Genomic DNA, 19,466 nt, shown 5'->3' with positions numbered 1-19,466 from the left:
GGAAAAGGGTGACCATTCACAGGTGTGTATGTATGTTCTCTAGGTGTACAGCCTGGAGAAACCCAACGAAATTCAAAAAAAAAATCAAGTGCAAAGCACAGTGTCTGGCATGGGTAAAGCCCATGGATCAATAAGGCTGGAGAAGTGTCTAGAATGCAATGATGTAGAAGACACAGCCTTCCTGGTGAAGAAGCTGCCATGTGAGCTGCCAACAGCTTACAGCAAACAAGACTGAAGGGCTCCTGGGCTGCCATAGCAAGGGCGTGGCCAGGAGACTGAGGGAGAGTTCTTCCACTCTGTTCAACACATGCTGAAGCACTTAGCTTTTGACTCCCAAACAAGTCCCAAGGGCTGCATTAGGTCAGGAACTTGCCTTTGTTCAGGATGGAGAAGGCATAAGGAGAGCTTAGTGCTGTAATTAGCTATGTAATAGGAAAGTCTAAATAAGAGGGAGAAGCCAAAGTTTCCTCCAGTGTGCATGATGGAAGGATATGCAACAGAATGCACCTGCATTTAAAAATGTTTGGCTCAGTATAAGGGGAAATATTGAGCAGAGTCAAGTTGGGTAAAAGTTGCCCAGAAGGGCTGTGAAGTCTCCATCCTTGGAGATAATCACAACATGAGCAGAATTGGGGCAGAGTGCTCCAGACTAGACCTGTTTTGAGCAGGAGGTGGATTAGAGACCAGGGGCTCCCTTCCAACCCTCATCATTCTATCCTAAGCTGGTCAGCATGTTTTTTTGTAGTGGAAGGTAGGTTTACCAATTCTTTTTAAAGGATTATGGATTTATTCAGGGAACATTAAAAATAAGCTATTCCAAGCTGGTTTTAAACCAGCATTAAACAAACCAATCAAACAACCCTTGGAATCTAGAAGAATCTGTTCAAATACAGGGGTTTATATTTGAGATAAGAACCATGGTTTATATCTACACAATTATGAAAATTCCAGAGATGGCCATAGCTAAGAATGACTTAGGTATCATTGATAGTAACCCTCTCAAGACAAGATATGAGACCAATATTGTAGCAGAAAAGTATTTGACTAAATTTGGAAGTAAGAATGCCTTAGGAAATCACATAGTAGCTAATACATTACACGGCTTAGTAAAATTTCTAGGACTTCATGTATCAAAAGATGTTCAAAGAAATAAAACCAAGCTATGAAGAGAAAGCCAACCTAAGACAGGAGGTTTTGGGAGCTTAATATATAAATGGAGAGCTGAGATAAGGCAGTAAATGTGAGAAGGCTGTTGTATATGGTGAAAGAATGGAGGAGAAGCCTATGGAGTTGCTATGCTGGGCCTAAGAAGTGGCAGGTGAAGTGAGCTAAGTTCAAGCATCATACCATCAGCTGGGAAAATTAACTAAACTTTGGAACAATGTAAAAGGGAAGATCATGGATATAGCACATTACAAACTGTAAAATGGGGTAGGCATCATTCAAAAAATAGTTTTAATCCATTTTGAAAGACATACACATGAAGAAAACAACAGCAGGTTAAGCCAGACACCACTACCTCATACTGATGGCATTTAAATGTTGTTTTTCCTCAGTGTACTCCAATGTGGTCTCCTGAAGACTGTAACACCTTTATTTTAACTGTTGTTTTAATGCAACTTTGTGCTTTGATGGTTTATAGATGAAACTGAACGGTATGAGCTATATGCAAAACCTTGAAATGCAAGGGAGAGAAGATACAAATACCTATATCCCTATTGTAAATACAGCTCATAGCAACAAAAAATGCTTTTGCTAGTGTTAAGTCTTAGCAATCTTTAACTGGTTACACAAGCTGGCAAGTGGCAGACTATAGTAACAGAAATTGTTGAGTGTACTTTGGATGGAACTTATTAGTTTGAAATATTTAAGCTCTAGTTGATGAGCTTGTTTATACTGTATAGATACCCCAATACTGCTATTTTATTACTTTTGAAGAAGTCCTAGTTCTTCCATTTATGGATCCATATAGTAGCTTCATATCATAAAAAGATCAAGCACAGATTTTATCTTTATTTGCATAAATCAAAGTTACACTTCAAGTGGTTAGATCCTTTCGTTCACATTTCTCACTTTAAGCACACACCTGCAGTAGCTACCACAAAATATGCCTCAATTACCATTCTAACAGACTGTAGTTACTGTATTTTTTCAATCTTCTACAAATATTACTTGCCAACAACAATTTATAGTTATTTTCTCCATCTACATGAAAGGAGATAAGTTGTAAGTTGTTGGCATTCTGCCTGTTGTAGGTCCAGCCAATATTAGAATGCACAGTAGCTTTAAAACTAAATAGTAAAGTGTTAAATAAGTAGCAGTGTCAAAGCATCTCAAGGATTTAACATCTTGAGTTATTTTATACTGTGGTACAAATGGGATGACAAATCTACACAGAAGTGTCTATTCTACATAACTCTTAATTAAAAGGGTTTGTCTTCATTGTCTTTTTCAACACTTCACACCCTTGTGTAATTTAATGGAATAAAGATGATGATCATTAGAACTATTTGTTCAAACATTAGGAGTCTTCCATTATGAGGTCATGATATATAATCTGAATCTTTCTGGATCAGCTGATAAGTACAGAATGCATAGAATTTCCCAGTGCCCTCTAATATTTTCACAGAAAAATACTTTAATTTATGCAAAACCATACTTATTCTCTCTACATAAAAACCTGAATTTCAAAGAATCTTTGTATATTCCTTATGAAGTCAACTGGAAAATGCATTTTTTTTTTTCTAGAACTATAATTTTTTCTAGAACTATAAATGCATTTTTTTTTCTAGAACTATAAAACTAAAAATGCATGTTTTCTAGAACTCTCTTTTAGAAAAAATACTTGGTATCTTTGGTTTACTTATATGCTGGATGAGGAAAAAAAAAGTTTGAAAGGGAATGACTACCTAATTACCTGAGGTTCACCTTTCATTTCTCCTAGCATGAACTTTGGGTAAGATCAGCTTTTTTGTAGGTGAAAAGAGAAATTCTCTATGAAACAATAAAACACAATGCTTATATTAGTTGTGCATATTAAATAAGACAAGGCTTGATTAGTAAAACTAATTCTTAAGGATAGTTATAAAGCCAAAACTGGTAATTTTACTTATTCCAGAATTAGCCATCCTACTCTTTCTGTATCACCACCTTCTTTATAAATATAAAGTGTTACAAAAATATTCACAATAGACTTCTATATTAATCTATTATTCCATATATTATTTTGAAAAAGTGCTTAAAGATGCAAGTATATGAACTGCAAACTTCCAGTTGCCTAAAGCCCTGATCCAGTTGTTTAAACCTCTTGTTCTGTACTGAGCAAGGAGGTGACAACTTTCATTTTTCCTCTTACAAATGCTCCTCCTACTTTTACATTTTCCTTTTAAATTAAGTAACAGTTGCTTGAAAAGTACAGTGTGACTTATGTTCAATGTCAGATGAGCAGTGTAATTACTTCTAAATAGGAAGTTTAATCTCTAATGTAAGGCTCTGAGAAGTACTTAACTGCTTTCATTTTTTACCCTTCTTTTCATTATCCAATACTTTATATTCATCTAGCACAGCATGGCCAGTTTCTTTTGCAGTTCTCTTTACAACAGATTTGATACCGATATTTTCAATGTTAAATGCTGTAACACCAACATTGATTGCAGAATTCATAGCGTTGTCTGTAGCATCACCGGCATCCTCTCCATACCTAAGGAAAGAGAGCAGTTTTGTAGATTTGTATACTTAGTATTTTAATCTTCACTGGAATTCTTTTGAGAGGCAAAATTCAGGCATTACCAAAAACAAAAAATAAGCACAGTGCCCAAATGTCTAAAGAATAAAATTAGAATTTAGGAAGCCATTTGAATAAAGGCTGCTCCTCTATCAGATCAATTGCTCTTTGAAAATACCAATATGCTCCTTCTCTTTTTCTTCAAGAACACTTCCCGTCTTTCTCCCTTTTTCCCCTCTAATTTTGAAGAGTAAAAACCTATTTATAGAATGATAAGAAGGGAGGGGAGAGAAGTTTTGTGCAATTACTAAAGGTCCTTTTTCACCTTAGTTCTTAGGTAAAATTCCTACACTCTCTATATAGAAAGCCAACTGTATCTGGGGCTGCATCCAAAGCAGCATTGCCAGCAGGTGATTCTGCCCCTCTCCTCTTCTCTTCTGAGACCCCCCTGGAATGCTGCATCATACAGAACTCCAAAAGGGTCAACAAAACTATCCTGAGGACACAATGAAAATTACAAAGCTATAAAAACCTTTGGTCTCTCCCATGGGCTGTGAGTCCAGCTTCTTTGTGCTTTAGTGGGCAAGCTGGCAGTCTCAGATTAAGGACTCAATTGTGCACAGAGAGCACAATGAAGGAGGACAAGAGTACAGTGAGAGCAGTAACTTCAACTGTTCTGGGTAGCCAGACATTTCTCCAGAGAGCACTGCAGTCAGACAAACCAGGGCAAAGGGAAGTATTCCGGACAGCATCAGAATTCCAGCAGTCAGCAGTTACTTTTTCCCTGTGGTTGTTATGACAAGAGGTTCTTTGAGGACCTCAAGATAGAGAGAAGCAAAGAATATCAAAGAATCCAAAAAATATATAATATATCAGTAGAGCAACCAGAGCATGTGCTTGGAACTAACAATAAGACTGAATAAAAAGAATTCGTGGGTTTTTTGTTTTGCCTTTAATTTTCTGATAGAGCAACAAGCCTTGAGTCATCAACATTGGATTTGCAGGTCAGAGAATTAATCTCACAGCAGATGTATCTGTCAGTTTGATTAGTTTGTCAATTTGATTATTTTCATGTCAGGAACATCATAAGCCAGTACAGCATCAGTAAAATAAGTAACCTTATTTAAAGTACGATTGCAGCTTATCCAGTACAGTAAGAGTAACAATTTCCTAATGTCTGATAACTAATTTTTTAGTTTGCCTGCCTGAAGTGCATAATTTTTAACTCTTTTTAAAAAAATTGTGTAGATATATACACTGCATTTATTTTAATAGTTTTAAAAAAAGCTAGTAGCATGGGACTTTGGCAGACACATTACTTCTGAAGCTACATTTTCCCACCCATTCTAATCAACATGCATATGATGAGCATCTCTTTAAAATTCCATCCACAAGGGTACTGCAGCTAAATTTTAGCCTTTTTAAATTTTATTTAGAGACACTGATGGTGCTCCTTTAGCTTTGTTTCCATTAAGTGGAATTTAGCTCATTCACTGGTATTTTGAGTGGCAGACATCTTTGTCACTGAAAGAAAAAAAAACAGCTTACAGAAGGGAGATTATGTAAAATTTTAATCTAATTATAAGGATAGATTTTAAAGATTCCATATCAAATATTTTCAATCATATTGCAGTTAGCTACAACAGGTAGTTACTTATTGTTTTTCACTCTTAGTGTCTGTTGTCTGCTGATCTCCATACTTCCTATATTTGTATCTAAAACAAAAACATTAACGTGAATTTATGTGAAATAAGTACCAGTACAATTTCTCCTGACATTCCTACTGCAAAAAAAAAAAAAACCATTAGCAATAAACCACAACTGACTAGAACTTTGCTATTTAGCTTCCTATTTGAAATGCATCAAAACACGATCCTGAATGCCAATCTGCTTAATACTGTATGCTGATGTTTATCTTGTTACCATTGGCTTGTGGCCTGCATGCACTTTCAGCAATCCTTTTAAATATCTCTTTTGCTACACTTATCACCAATTCCATTTAAACTGCTTGCTTCTGCTTACTCTTCACTTTCTATTGAATCTACTGCCTTTTCTGTGAGGGGTGCATTTCATGTTTCACAGTTATTTCAATATATTCCATTATTCTCCACATGCATACAGCTTTCATCTTTCCATCAACTTAGTATCATCATCTTAATCCCAAATGTTGTTGTCCTCTTCCCCCACTATCTTCTTCTCAGAACGTCTTTATTCTGCAAGAGAGGCTGTTCTACTATTGCTATATATGCCTTAGATTTCCTTACAAAATTTTCTTAATTTTTGTACTGCCTTGCTTTAGCCAAACCTGCTGACAGACAAGGTTATTTTATTTTTCATAAATTTAGCTAAGTTTGCATAAATTCAGAATTAGAGCTCAGAGGTTTAAACTAGTAATTTTTTTCATAATGATATTGTATAATAGAGCAAAGATATAAATCTGAACATTGTTTGTAAGACAGCCTGAAGCTGTAATACTTCTACAAAGAACTAAAAAAATACTTCCTACAATTCCTCATTTCGGATTTTTGCATACAAGAGATGCTCATTACTGTGCACTTACCACCTTATCATGTGCTATATAATTACAGCAAAGGAGGTATTTCGGTTAGCTTTCCTGCACTTTCATAAGCTTTTCTTGCCAGTATTCAGAGACAGTAACAGTGTGCTATAGAAGATGAAAACAATAAAAACATAACTTACTTGTGTTTGACCGTTTTTACAGTCTCAGTTGAAACACTTTTAGCAATGCACTTCGCTGCACTTTCTAAGCCTTGCCACACTGTTGAAAACCCTGTAGAAACAATCAGCTTATTTGAGTTCATACCATTAAAAATATGCCATTAAAAAAAGCGTAAGGAATTTTTATTACCTTGAACTCCACTTGCTGCTACAACCAGAGCACCATCAAAAGTAGATTTGCCATCTTTATCTTTCTTTAGGGATTCTGGAACTAATTTGCTGCCATGCTTCTTCACATGTGGAGCCAGCTCCTTTCCGACACAGCTTGCTATCGAACAGACCCCTTCAACTACCATAAAACAAGAGTATGCAGGTTATTTAGTAAGAACATAGAACATCCTTCCTTAAAAATCTTTAATCATAATTAACAGGAAGTTTCAGTGAAGTCTTAAGTGATGTTTCTATTTAAATACGCTTATATAAAACACAGACTTTAATCCACATGTAAGTGCCCAACTGATACAAAGCAACATTATTTTTCAGGTTCTACATAGCTGCAAATCCTAAGAAACAAGTAATATGGGCCTTGTGAATAAAAAGTGCCTTAAAAGACATTTATACACATCTCACACTCAAATTTCAACAAACTGTTCCCACTGCTTTGTTATCTCTAATTTGTAGATAGAGAACAAGCTGCTGCTTTCCTGACTTGTCTTCTGTAGAAGTCTTTCTTACAAGCATTCCAACTCTTCAAAGTAGTTATATAAGATCAGCACAATTTAGTTTTAAACTTGGATGAGTCACTAGATGGTAAATATAAACATTATATGCAAATAAATAACAAAATTAAGTTACTGTGAGTTGTTAGGGCTTCCAGGCATCTCTGAATACCAGGCCATTTCTATTTTGATATTTATACCTAGTTAGATAGACTTGTTTCAGGTGTGCATGTTTAAAAATATGCACACACACATTCTCTTGCTACTGTATGTTAGTAACCAGTGAGAGTAGAGGTTTAAAAAATATGGTTATCAAAAAAAATAAGAGACAACATTTTGAATTAACTGTCAAAAGCATGTCAAACTTAAGACTATACAGACTATTCTTTTAGGAAAGAAAAGGATGTCTCAAGGCCAAGTAATACGTACTAGTCCTAAAGCACATCTCTTGCAGAAGATAACTAGGCACAAACTACTGATCTCTGAATTTTATCAAGTCAGTAACTCCTCCAGTTTACTAGCTAGAGAAACCAGCTTGCATTTTACTAAGTTTTTATTATTTAAGACAAAAATACTATATTCTATGAGATGAAAATTTTTACCTAAGAATTGGCTGACTTTCACAGCTCCTCCAGTAGCCTGTTTTGCTACATGAAGTCCCTTTGCTACAGTTGGGTTGACTTCCACAGGCTTTTCTTCTGGTTGAATGTGCTCTCGCAGTTTAGAAGCTCCTTTGTGAATAGCTTTACCTGTGTATTCTGCTCCTTTCATTAGGCCCCAGCTTACCCAAGATGCACCTTCAAGGCAAAAATTGTTTTTCTTAGTATGAACAATATTATGGACTGTGATTCCTTCATCTATCCCTCCTCTGCCTCTGCAAAACAGGAAGGTTTTCTGCAGATAAACATGTGGGTTTATCTGCAGAAACAGAAACATTCCTGATTGGAGTCTGCAATTATATTCTCCCCTGAATGGGACAGCACAGAAGTCCTGCAGTAATTTCTGCCCATATACTACCACCTTTTACATTCATTTCATTTAAGTTTAATATGGCCAGCCCACATCCACACGTCAGCCTAATTCAGATACTCAGTTTTTTCATGGATGTGCCAGCACCAGCTCAGTTAGAATTTACAGAACTGCACATCTCAATGCTATTAGCACTCAGGAAAACATACAAACCCAGACCTTTAGCCCTCCTTGCAGATTCATATACAATCAGCTGTTGGTCATCAGTATATTCCAAAGGTTCTCAGAGGAAAAAAACCCACATGTTTATCTGCAGAAATCACAACAGATGCCCTACTGTAATATGTGTTCATACAGGGGTAAAATTATTCTGTCATAGTGGTTTGAGTCCCAGCAGGCGATAGTCTAATAGAGTCAAATGAGAAGCCAAACTCATTTGCACTGAACAAACTGTTGGCAATGGATTTATATTCTGCATGGTTTTTATAAAGCTCATCAAGGCATCCTTTAGAGGATCAACACTGGAACTAGTGAACAACTACTTCTGATCACTCTGCTTCTATCAGCAAAATTTCATTTATGTGAAAATACTGTTTAAATGTCACTAACATTGGTTTCTGTTCAACACAAGTCCCCTTATTACAGCTGTACCTGACAAGATTCCATGGGCAACTTTCTCACTCCATTCTGGTAACTCTTTCTGATCTTCTGCTTCTTCAGGTTGTGGCTGGATATGTACAGTCTGAGGCAAGTGAATTGCATCACTAGAGGCTTCAGAAGGCTGACAAGTGAAAGCAAACATTTGAGCATCTACTTTGCAACCTATCATCAGTATTTCTGGTTTAGATCATACACATCCACTGTGAAATAATACTAAAGTTGTGCATGCCTTGGGTAGGTGTACAGAAACTCAAGCTAAATTTAACACTCAATTACTTTTTCCACAAAAATTCTAGACATCCAAGAAAGCTTATCAGGCAGGTCAGCTTTTTTGTACACTTTTTTCATCCAGCTACGATGAAAAAGTTTACTTGCCAATGCAGCCATATGGCCAAATAACTAAGCATAGAAAATTTACACTACTTGTTCACCAGCAAAACAGATAAGAGACTGTCCATCTCTCAATTTTATCTTCTCAGACAGAAGTCAACTCTTTTGTTATTCAGCATGGGAACTGCAGTCTTTGGTTAGAGAATCCAGCTACACTAAAGGAATGCAGCTGTTGAGGTTGTTTTGTTCCTCATTCTTTCCTCCCATATTCAAAAATAAAGGAGATTATTCATGCTGCGTGCTGTTGCTGCTTTTTCAGACTGGCACAGCCAAGGAAAACATCAAACTATGCACAACACTGACCCCTATTTAATGCTGGGTGGGCAGGTCCTTTGTTACTTCGTGTCAAACTCTACTGTTTCTGTAGTAAATGTTAATCATTAAAACACAGCAACCACTACCACAGGCTGCTTAACACTTCTAAAATGTGTAACATCACTTTACACAGCTCACAGGCAATGCATAATTAAACTTTAATTACAGAAATCTAAAAAAATTGTAATAGGTTTAAGTTTTTGTTAAGAGAACTTGTCCCATGTAAAAGTAAATAAGCCCCTCAAGCATTTCAAAGATTGAAAGCACTGCTAGTTAATGACAGAAAGAAAAAACATTTTTCTTTAGTCTAGAAGAGTGTAAATGAGAGCATTTATAGATTAAACCCACAGGCAGATCAGAATACACAATACAGAACGGTATTTGCTATTACAAGGAATTCTTAAATTCCCCTGAAATATTTACTGGATATAAAAGCAGGGTATTGCACATGTTGAATGTTGTAGTAAAACCAACATTAACAGAAAAGAATAGATGAAACCTTAGGAGGTTGCTACCCAGAAGGTTAACAATTGTATCACTGACAACAAAATGTATCACTGACATGTACTACATCATCATTTACTGCTTGACAGCAATGTGATATCTTGGAGCTCAAGAAATGTCTTCAGCATGTGACCAAAACACTCTGAGGGCTGTGCAGGAGAAATTACCTCAATGAATAGGTAAAAAACAACAACAAAAAAAACCTATTAAAAAACCCAAACTATGTTCCAGATGTAATTTAGTTATGCCACAGGTTGGGGCACTATAAAGAAAACCAGTCAACAAGACTTCTAAGATCTACCCTAAGGAGCAAAAATGGATTCTCTAATAAGACAGGGAACTCAGTATTGTATTTATATTAAATATGGTTGTCAATTAGATCCTCACAATTACTATGTAAAACAGACACATTAAATGGCCATCAGACTAGGCTTTGGAATACTTGCGCTATATCAGAGTTTTTAAGACTTCAGAAATATGCTGATTTGAAAGGTGCAGTAACAGAATTGGTGTTTGACAAGAAACCAAACAACAACAACACAAAAAAGCCATCCAACAAAAAAAAAACCCACAGGACACAGCATACACAGCTGCTGTCAATCAAATCAGCAATTCTAACATGCATTTCTGTGACTTTTTTTTTTACTATAGGATTTTTGAATGTCCTGGGATTTACCTGGACTTTGTGGCCAGACCTCTGTTTAAATTTATCTTCAAAATGTGCTCTCATAGTTGCTGGGAGCTCTGAAGGTAACCCTACTCTCTCATGGGATCCTGGCACCTGTGACATCGCATCAGGGAACATTAACAAAAACACAAAGTTTTAGGAAAATATGGAACTAATAAGATATCCAATTTGAACTACTTCTAGGCAGGAAAAATGACAGAATTTTATCCAGTGAGTGAATATCACATAGTTCTGTAGTACTTTTCTCTTTTAAGAAAAGTTAGTGGCCTCCTGTGCTAGTGAAATTCCCTGCTGAACTCACCAGGACTTACACCCTAACAGAACTCCGCCCTTATGGGATGCTCCAAACTAGTCCTTCGTCATCAATGAATTCAGCTTTTGGTGAATCAACAAAATTCTTGCATGAAAAGATTTAGTGATGCTATAATCTTTTAAGTAGCTATTGATCATCACTCTTCCTGAAATTATGCTCCAGGGCTCTTAGAGTAATATTTTCCACTTTATTACAAATCACTGAATTTTATTGCACATTATTTAGACTATGGTTTTTATTTTGTTTTCTCTACTGTCAACATCTTACTGCAATAAAGCACCAGATTCATCTACTTTGAGATCCCATTGGAAGGCAGATTTCTGAGGTACATACTATTTTCACAGATCTTCTCTGAAGTGGCTTAGCATTTTTGAACTGTAAACACGTTTGGGCAGGATATTCCAAGAATGCCATCATCAAAACTACATTGAGAGTTGTGTGCATGTACACGTAAGGAAAAGCATGCTTTCTCCTGAACACATAATTTCATTTTGGGTCCTGTCTCTTTCAGAAAAATAGAGAAAATATAAAAAATGGTCTTGAACTCCACTCTGTGCTTACAATTCAGTATTTTAAAACTTCTGTTGTCTCATCTCACAGGACCTACAGTATCATTACAATGCTGCTTTATCATGGCTACTTTATCTATTTCTCACAGATGAGCTTACCACCAAGACAAAAATCTGTCATTTTACACAATTAAATGTAAATGTGAGAATATATTGATGATTTATACCTTTCCTTATTGGCTTATAACAGACTGCCCAGAAATTTACCTGGATTCGTAGGTCAGACATCTGTTTTAACAGATCCTCAAACAGCTCTCTGTCAGCTGCTGGAAGCTCTGAAGACAGCACTACTCCCACGTAGGACCCTGGTATCTGGGACATCGTGTCGGGGAACATGTAGACCCCAGTATTGCAGCACAGAACAGGAGACTGGGTACACATCAGAGGATACAACCAGTCACAAACCTAGGAAAAACAAGTACATGGAATCAAAGGATGATTTTAAGAAGGAAGATAGGCAGAACATACTGAAACACGCCATAAACTTGATTTTCCATAAAGTTTCTAGTGGAACCTTCTAGTGAAAGGTTCACTGCTGATGACAGTGGGGTGGAAATAAATTATCTTTATAGTCCTTTCCAACTCAAACTGTTTTATGATTCTATGATGAAAAATAAAAAGCCTTATACCATCCTGAAAAAAAGAAAAAAGAAAAACAATCCCCATGTGATTCTGGAACTATCATTCTTGATTAGTTCTGACAGTCTAATATAAAGAAAGTATTAATTTTCACAGGACTAGAATTCAGGCTGGTACTCTCTTAACTGAGGTCTCATCTTGAGGCCCAAAGGAAAAGAACTGCCAAAAAAAGTCAGGATTCACACCGCCTGTACCACTCTGGAGATCTCAGGACAGGTTTAGGTGACAGGACAAATAGAAATGCATGGCTGTCACTGGCCTACTATTGAAGACACCTAACATGAACGGAGCTGAACCAGCAGACCCCAGATCAGGATCCAGCAGACCCCAAACCAGCCAATCTTAGCTGTAACAAGAAGATCCAAAATCAGAATCCAGACCAGAAATATTATGGTAATTACAGAACATGCCCACATGAAGAAAGTTAGGACTGAAAAAGTACAAATAATGCATCTTTTTTATCTGTAATTCTGAGTCTGGATTAACATGGACCCTCAAATTTCAAATTATCACTTGTAACTGCAATGCCTTATCACTAATTGACAATGAAGTGGGTAGCACCTAACCCCATTTTATCTTGATATGTTACAACAGGTGAATCAGAATGTCTTCTCTACATGAAAAAAGTAAGTCAATTTTATGAAATGGAAAGACATGTTAAGTCAAGTCCTTTACATACTACAATTCACCAGAACAGTGAGCACTTGAAAACCTTGGGAAGACACAGAGGTGCTTTTCACAGAAAGAGTTGTAGAAGTGTGTAGCTGCAGAAAAGCATTTCTGCAACACCTGTAACACCCTTCGTCTTATCACAGGGATATTTAGGCTCACAAGAGCAAGAACCTAAGAAGATTTCCTGTTAGAGCTTTAAGACAGTTCTCAAAATTTTAATTAAAGGAGAAAATTATTTTCCTGTTACCTGAAGAAACGCCGGTGGACGATTCCGAGCAGCTTCACTATCTGTATCCAAGAACTTGACGATGCGCAGATATCCAGGATATGAAGGAGCACTAACCTGCCCATCAGGAGTCACAAAAAATATCTGTACTCCTTGGGGAATCAAGATCAGCTCATCTGCATCCACTCCCAGGTTTTCCAGGGGAGGTGGCTGAGTACACTTGTTGTTGTAGTAGTCCTCACTGACAGAAGAAAACTCCCCAGAGTCTGTGCCATAGGACACAGTAAAGTGGCCATTGGTAGCTTGAGGAGTATAGGCAGGAGGTGCTTCATTTGGCAGACAAAGAGGTTTTGCAGATGATGGACTCATAGCTGGAATTTGCCCCTGACTCACAGCTGCAACACTTCCATCTGCTGCAGGCAACTGACTTCGAACAAACAGAGAATTAGGGGGAGGGGGTCTTTCTGGCTTTTCTTTGGAAGGAATGGAGGGGTATAATTTGGGCACCCCAGGAGGGGTATCCATCATAGCAGGAGATGCTTGTACCGGTGGGGTGTTTTGCTCTAGACTGCCGAGTCGAGCACGAACATTTTGCAGGGTCTCTCTCATCTTCTGTTGCATTTGCCTGGCAGACTCCCACTGGGACCCTGTACACTCAGGACCCTCTGATGGAATGCTAACTCCTCGGAGCAAGTGGTTAAGCCCTTGCTCATAGTAACTTCTTGCCTCTTCCTTCTGACCCAGTTCATCTGTATTCAGTCCTTTATTGATATAAATAAAGGCTTTCCTGTACTCTTCATTAATGGCTTTAATATTTGCATCTTCTTGCATAACTGGATCCGGCAGTTGTTCCATTACTGCAAATTGGAATAAAAATCAATAAGAATATACAGAGAGAAAGCCAAACAATGTTTACCTTAGAATAAAATGTCTTCTTAATGATGACCCTACTGCCTGTATTAGCAGAACAGTGGAACAGTGTCTGATATGTTATCTCCTAATAACATTCAGATTCAGCTGACATGATTCCAAGACAGCACGGAATCTATAACCATCAAATATAGTTACATCACAGATATTTATTTCTTAATAATTAAACATCAGAAGAACATGGACATGCCTGATACTAAATTTTTCATCTTCAAGATCAGTCACAAACAAGAGGAATAAACAAATAAGTTAAAAAAATCTAACTTTCCCAAAAACATCTCTAAGGTTTTAAAAAATTCAGTTACCATTTTGTCTATTTAAATAAAGGCTGAACTTACAAACAGTACATTTCCATTTGAATAATTTAAGAGAAAGCACTCAACAGATTTTTAGATCTCAATCAACTAACATCAACAAACAAAACTGTGATATACTTTGAACAGTTAAAGCTGTGCTTTACAAAATAAAAACATGGAATTACTTATTTCCTTTACAGTGTTTATAGAGTGAGAAAAGGCAATTGGTGTTTTACAATCCTTGCACCCCTAGTGACAAAAATTGGAAGTACCAACATGTACAAAAGTTTGCAGGTTCTAAGTCTGTTTCAGAATGTATTCCTCATAATGCCTGCTGTATTTCAACTGAAGTGTGGAAAAGAATCCAGTAGGCTTATTTGAATTCTGAAATTTGTTAACTCATTGTTTTAACTGTACACAGATTGTCAGTCTTGGCCAAACACAGAAAATACAAATAATTAATTCCCATGAATTTGGGTTTGGTTGGGGTTTTTTTGCTGGCAGCCTTGAGAGGAAATGCAGGCAATTTTACTAGAAGAGAATAACGACTGAACAAAAATGGGATACTGTATTAAATTAAAGAGCAGATATTTTCAAGTAAAACCATGATTCTCCCCAGTAAGGGAAATGAAAGAAAGGAGACATCTGTAAATCACAATGATATTAAACCACAGAAAACATGGGGGTAAGTTCAATACAAAGTGCAAAACTGAAAATACGTCCATTACACGGGTAGAAACATTAATACCACGGTACAGAGCTTTGGTGAGAATTCACACACTGAGCCACACTCAAGGAAGCTGTGCCAGAAGGAGGTGGGCAGGTTTTTTCTCTGATGAATCAATCACTCTTCCCTAGAAAGGTGTAGGTTTGGCTTACCAAGGCAATACAACAAAGGCTAAGAGATTGGATTAGTCTCTACAAATATAATGGGTGAAAAGAAGAAAGGAGATCAGTAATAATAAATAATTACTTGGAAAGAAAAAATAATTAAATCCAAACTTGTAATAAAATCCTGAAATAGTACCTACATTTAAGTTTACTTAATGTCTCTTCTTCTTTTAGACTATCAACAAACTAAAAAAAAATAATCTGGAAAATATCCTTCCTCTACTCCAACAAAAACAAAGAAACTTACAAAGTGCAGGTCATGAAAAAATTTTAAAGAGACAAAGAATACTGTGTTCTACTCCCACACTCTATAATGAAAATGCAGAGAGCATTTAGGTAACTGATGCATCTGCAGTCACACAACAGAAGTGTCATGTAATCTGGGAGGCATCTGTTTTTATGATGCTACAGAATCCAATTTCACATAAAGTTAAGATGTGTGGTTTCAGTACAACAACAGATACATAGCTCAGAATATAACAGAGGTGCTTGAGAAGGCAGCCCAGTGCAGTGGGTCAGCAGCAGCTCAAGCCACCAGGTTCACTGCCCATCATGTAGCAAATTTTGGGCTAGAGGAGAGTTTGCTGATTGACTGCAGTCACTTGTTGCCAAGAGGCTCAGCATCTTTAAGCTAAAGAACAACACTGGCATAAGTGTGTATTTACTAACCACCAAGGACATCAGCTTTAGAAATTAAGAGTATGCTCCTGACCGGCACAACAGCAAACAATTAGAGTAAAAGCAATTGGAAAGAACTCCTTACAAGGTTGTGAATATAGCTGGATCCTTACAGCAGAAAAACCTGGTGACAGCCAAACCACATCACTGTGTGTCAACACTTGTACTTACTATTGAAAAATCCACTTTTCCTTTTAATTAGGATATGAAGATGAAAACCAATTTAACGGTAAAGAGTCTGATTTGAGAATTTTAGGATTCCGATTTGAGAATTGTAGGTTCTTAAAACACAGAAAATGTTTAGAAGACTGAGAAGGACAGACAAGTTTAATCTATCATCACCATTTACTTTTCTATTGAGCAAAATGCATTGGTTTAAGCTTTTTTGTGCCTGTATCCCTAAGCCTGTATAAAGTCCTTTCTCAAGGCTTGAAGTAAATGATTCATTTGTGTGAACACAACTGCAGTACAAGTCCCCTTTGACCCATGTTTATTGATTTGTTGTTTTTTTTTTTTTCTGGGTGAGGCTAATGCAGAGATACTTTACAGGTTTCAACTAATTCTTTTGCTAGTGATTGTTAGCATATAACAAGAAGTGACATCAAGTAAAATCCTAAATACATTGCAACTTAATCTTTAATTCATTTACTTTTCACTGTACAGTTCTCATAATGACAACAGCACTGTTCTTGCTAAAGCTCAGTCTTTAATAACACTGGAAAAGCTCTGTAAGGAAATGGAGATGTCAGCACCATCAGTGTACACAGAGCACTGGTGCACAGCACAGCTACAAAAGCTGGCTCAGGAACTCTGATTGTCTGAAACATCCCAAGTTTGCAGTATATGTGCAGCATAGTCACCTCCAAATAATGCATTTGGTTGGCAGAGCACTTGGAAATGGAGGAAGGACATCACAGTGGATTTCAAGCTAAACATGTGAGAACTAAAAGTCAGCCCAAAGAACTGAATTTCATTCTCTTAGTAATTGATTACAACTAATACAAAAGAATGGATGGTAGTAAATAAGCTTATCTAATTGCTCCCTCACAAGAAGAAATATTCTCTGAAAGAGAACATTTAAATAGCAATCTAATCATATCCAAGGAATATTCTTTTTCACTTTTTTTATGTACGATCTTAATATAGTATTTAAGTGTCCTGCATATTTTAATATTTATCTGTATATATTTAAATATTTACTCCTGTAATGCTTATTACAGGAGTAATCCACTCCTGTATAATGCTGAATCTCATTTCCTCTGTTTTAAAGCTGTAATGAACGGGATAATGTGTATTACAATACTGAGAGCACTGCCAGCTAATCTTTGGTCCTATGGCCTGTTCAGATCAGCCCAGATCTGTACCATTTAGTGTTAATTAAGACTCAGAGGAACTTTGTCTCAGAGAAAGCCAGTCCAAAATTGAGGTAAGAGCTAAAGTGCACTGTAGATAATCACAGATCAGTCGAGCACTTGAGCCCTTTTTCTTCTACCAGTACAGATATACTGTGTGGTTTTAAGTGACTTGACCAAAGGAGGTTTCAGTCCAACAATGAAACTTAGAGTTTAATTTGGTATGGTAAGCTACCATCTCACCCATCCTTCCTCTGAAGCAGGAAAGTCCACTCCATTAAAAAGTAATGTATATTAACAAAAATACAGGTCAATGGTAGATCTCACTGCTAGACTGTAAACATGAAGTCTAAGGCTTATTAAGAGGATTAAACAGCCTGACTGACAGAGGCAGGATACACTTGCCAACTCACTATTTTTGAAGGAGAGTAGGGGAGGAAAATGCAAATCAAATTTAAAAAAAAACCCAAACTAAAACACCTGTAAAAAGAGCTCTTCTAATTTGTCAACCTGTTTTTCTCTCAGCCACCAACTAAGAAGTACCATGCAAACACAATTGTTTAAGCCTTATTTCTGTATGAAAAGAGCAAGTAAGAAAGTATTAGTAACTTTCAAGAATTGAAAGAATTAAATGGTATCTAGACTATAAACTAACACAAGCCAGGTACTAGCTAAGAAATGTACCTTTTTATGCCTTTAGCTTATTTAGGTTGTTTAAAGAAGCCTTTAAATTTTTCATTAAGTGGTGGCCTACTCCTAGTTTTTAAGCAAAGAAAAAAATTTTGTCATGCTAGATAATATCACAGACTAGACAACAGAAAGAGTTAGTGCTATTAAAGTAATTCTTCCTCTCAAAAAATTACCAAATACTTCAGTAAACTGCCATCCTCTGACATTTCAACCTACACCTTCTTCTCTCAGCCAGCACGTCTAATTTTCTTCATCTACTGCTGCTTTAAGATTATTTCTGTCCGAATAAAAGAGCTTCCTTCCTGACTCCTTGGTCTGCACCTCCATCACACGCTGTCACCACAGAGCTTTCAGGCCCCGGGTGCCTACTTGTCACTTCTCTAAAAGAGAAAGCAGAAAACAAGGAGGGCAGATAATGCCCTTCATCTCGCAGCTGCGCTGCCCAGCACTGACGTTTTCCGCAGCACCGAAGTACAAAGACATCGTACTACCATTCCAAAACATTGCAAGATCGTCATGGAAAATTCAGTGTTATGTAAGACTGCTATTTAATACTATTTCATTAGCTAAGTGTGCCTGCCGGTTTCTGATCTCTACCAACGTTTTACCAGATTCAAGAAACTCAAACCGGTCTGACTCGAATCCTTGAAAAACAAAACAAACAAGACAAAAGAAAAGGAGCACCTTTCCGAAGTACTCTGACAAATAACCCCTCAAGACATTCAATACATTATTTACCACCAGGGTCACCTCAGCCTGCCCAGATCCCGGCCCTCCCCGCCCACCACCTGCCCGCGGGGGCTCCCGGCTCTCCGGCGGCTGCCCCACCACCGCCGCCGCCCGGCCTCGGCCCGCTCCGGTGGCTCCCCCTCCTCGCCCCGCTACAACCAGCGCCGCCCGGCTCCGCAGGGACCCCCGACAGCCCGGCAGGGCCCGACCCCGCGCCCGCCTCACCGAGCCCAGAGCCTCCACCACGCTGAGCCCGGCCACGCCTCGCCTGGCCCAGCCCGGCCCCGCCTGCACCGCCGCCCCCGCCCCCGCCCGGGTCAGGCGCAGCGGGCGGGGCCGAAGGGTCCGCGGCTGTGGCGTCACCCGGCGCGGGCCGGCCTGAGCCTGGGGCGGAGCTTCATCAATTAATAAATAACGCTGGAGCGTGCGGTTTGCACTGGTTTTGGTGTTATTTTTGTTTTGTTTTCTGTTTGTATTTCTGAGTGTTGCTTGTTTGTTTTTGTGAGTTGGGTTTTTGTTGTTGTTTGGTTTGTTTTGGGGTTTTTTTTGGGGGAGAGGGTTGGAAGGGTTCTACACAGGAGATTAAAATGCAAAATTTGAAATGCGGAGTTAGAAAGCAGCGCGACTCATACAGTAGCCCTACTTAGATTTCTTTTTTTTTTTTTTCTTTTTGTAATGCTCCTGATGTTTGGGAGGAACAGAGGTCTGCGTGTTGATTTCACTTCACTATAAAGTAATTTTGCTGGAACATGGAAGATCGCTTCTCTTTTCACTTCTGGTTTCTGTGGCTCTCACCACCATCTGCCGGCATCTGGGCAGGCTGAGATGACCCT

General features: G+C 37.8%; 1 protein-coding gene across 3 annotated transcripts; it reads right to left on the bottom strand.

The window, feature by feature from the left end:
* Positions 1–1,993: 1,993 nt before the first annotated feature.
* SPART (spartin) lies at positions 1,994–19,010 on the bottom strand. 3 transcript variants are annotated; one of them, XM_054654998.2, is made up of 9 exons: positions 18,859–19,008; positions 13,089–13,924; positions 11,738–11,935; positions 10,637–10,741; positions 8,743–8,872; positions 7,725–7,919; positions 6,594–6,752; positions 6,425–6,515; positions 1,994–3,700 (listed from the first exon to the last, which is right to left on the bottom strand). In XM_054654998.2, exons 2-9 carry the CDS (start codon positions 13,920–13,922, stop codon positions 3,514–3,516), a joined length of 1,899 nt encoding a protein of 632 aa, XP_054510973.1. In that variant the 5' UTR covers positions 13,923–13,924; positions 18,859–19,008; the 3' UTR covers positions 1,994–3,513. The 3 variants fall into 3 exon arrangements, with proteins under 3 accessions (XP_054510973.1, XP_054510974.1, XP_054510975.1); XM_054655000.2 differs by lacking the exon at positions 1,994–3,700 and adding an exon at positions 3,735–5,439 and having other exon boundaries at positions 18,859–19,010; XM_054654999.2 differs by lacking the exon at positions 10,637–10,741 and having other exon boundaries at positions 18,859–19,010.
* Between the last annotated feature and the right edge of the window lie 456 nt (positions 19,011–19,466).

The sequence above is a fragment of the Agelaius phoeniceus genome, chromosome 2 (genome assembly GCF_051311805.1).
Source record: "Agelaius phoeniceus isolate bAgePho1 chromosome 2, bAgePho1.hap1, whole genome shotgun sequence".
In the NCBI taxonomy this organism is placed as follows: Eukaryota; Metazoa; Chordata; class Aves; order Passeriformes; family Icteridae; genus Agelaius; species Agelaius phoeniceus.
The sequence above is the reverse complement of the archived record's forward strand: the minus strand, read 5'-3'. Positions and strand labels throughout refer to the sequence as shown.

What these genes read in the sequence shown, in the direction of transcription:
- SPART (XM_054654998.2), bottom strand. Translation starts at nt 13,922, where the DNA reads ATGGAACAACTGCCGGATCCAGTTATGCAAGAAGATGCAAATATTAAA. An exon ending in GGTCTGGCCACAAAGTCCAG is followed by an intron (nt 8,873 to 10,636) that starts GTAAATCCCAGG and finishes TTCACTTGTCAG; the next exon opens with CCTTCTGAAGCCTCTAGTGA. An exon ending in TGCCCATGGAATCTTGTCAG is followed by an intron (nt 7,920 to 8,742) that starts GTACAGCTGTAA and finishes TTTGCCTTGAAG; the next exon opens with GTGCATCTTGGGTAAGCTGG.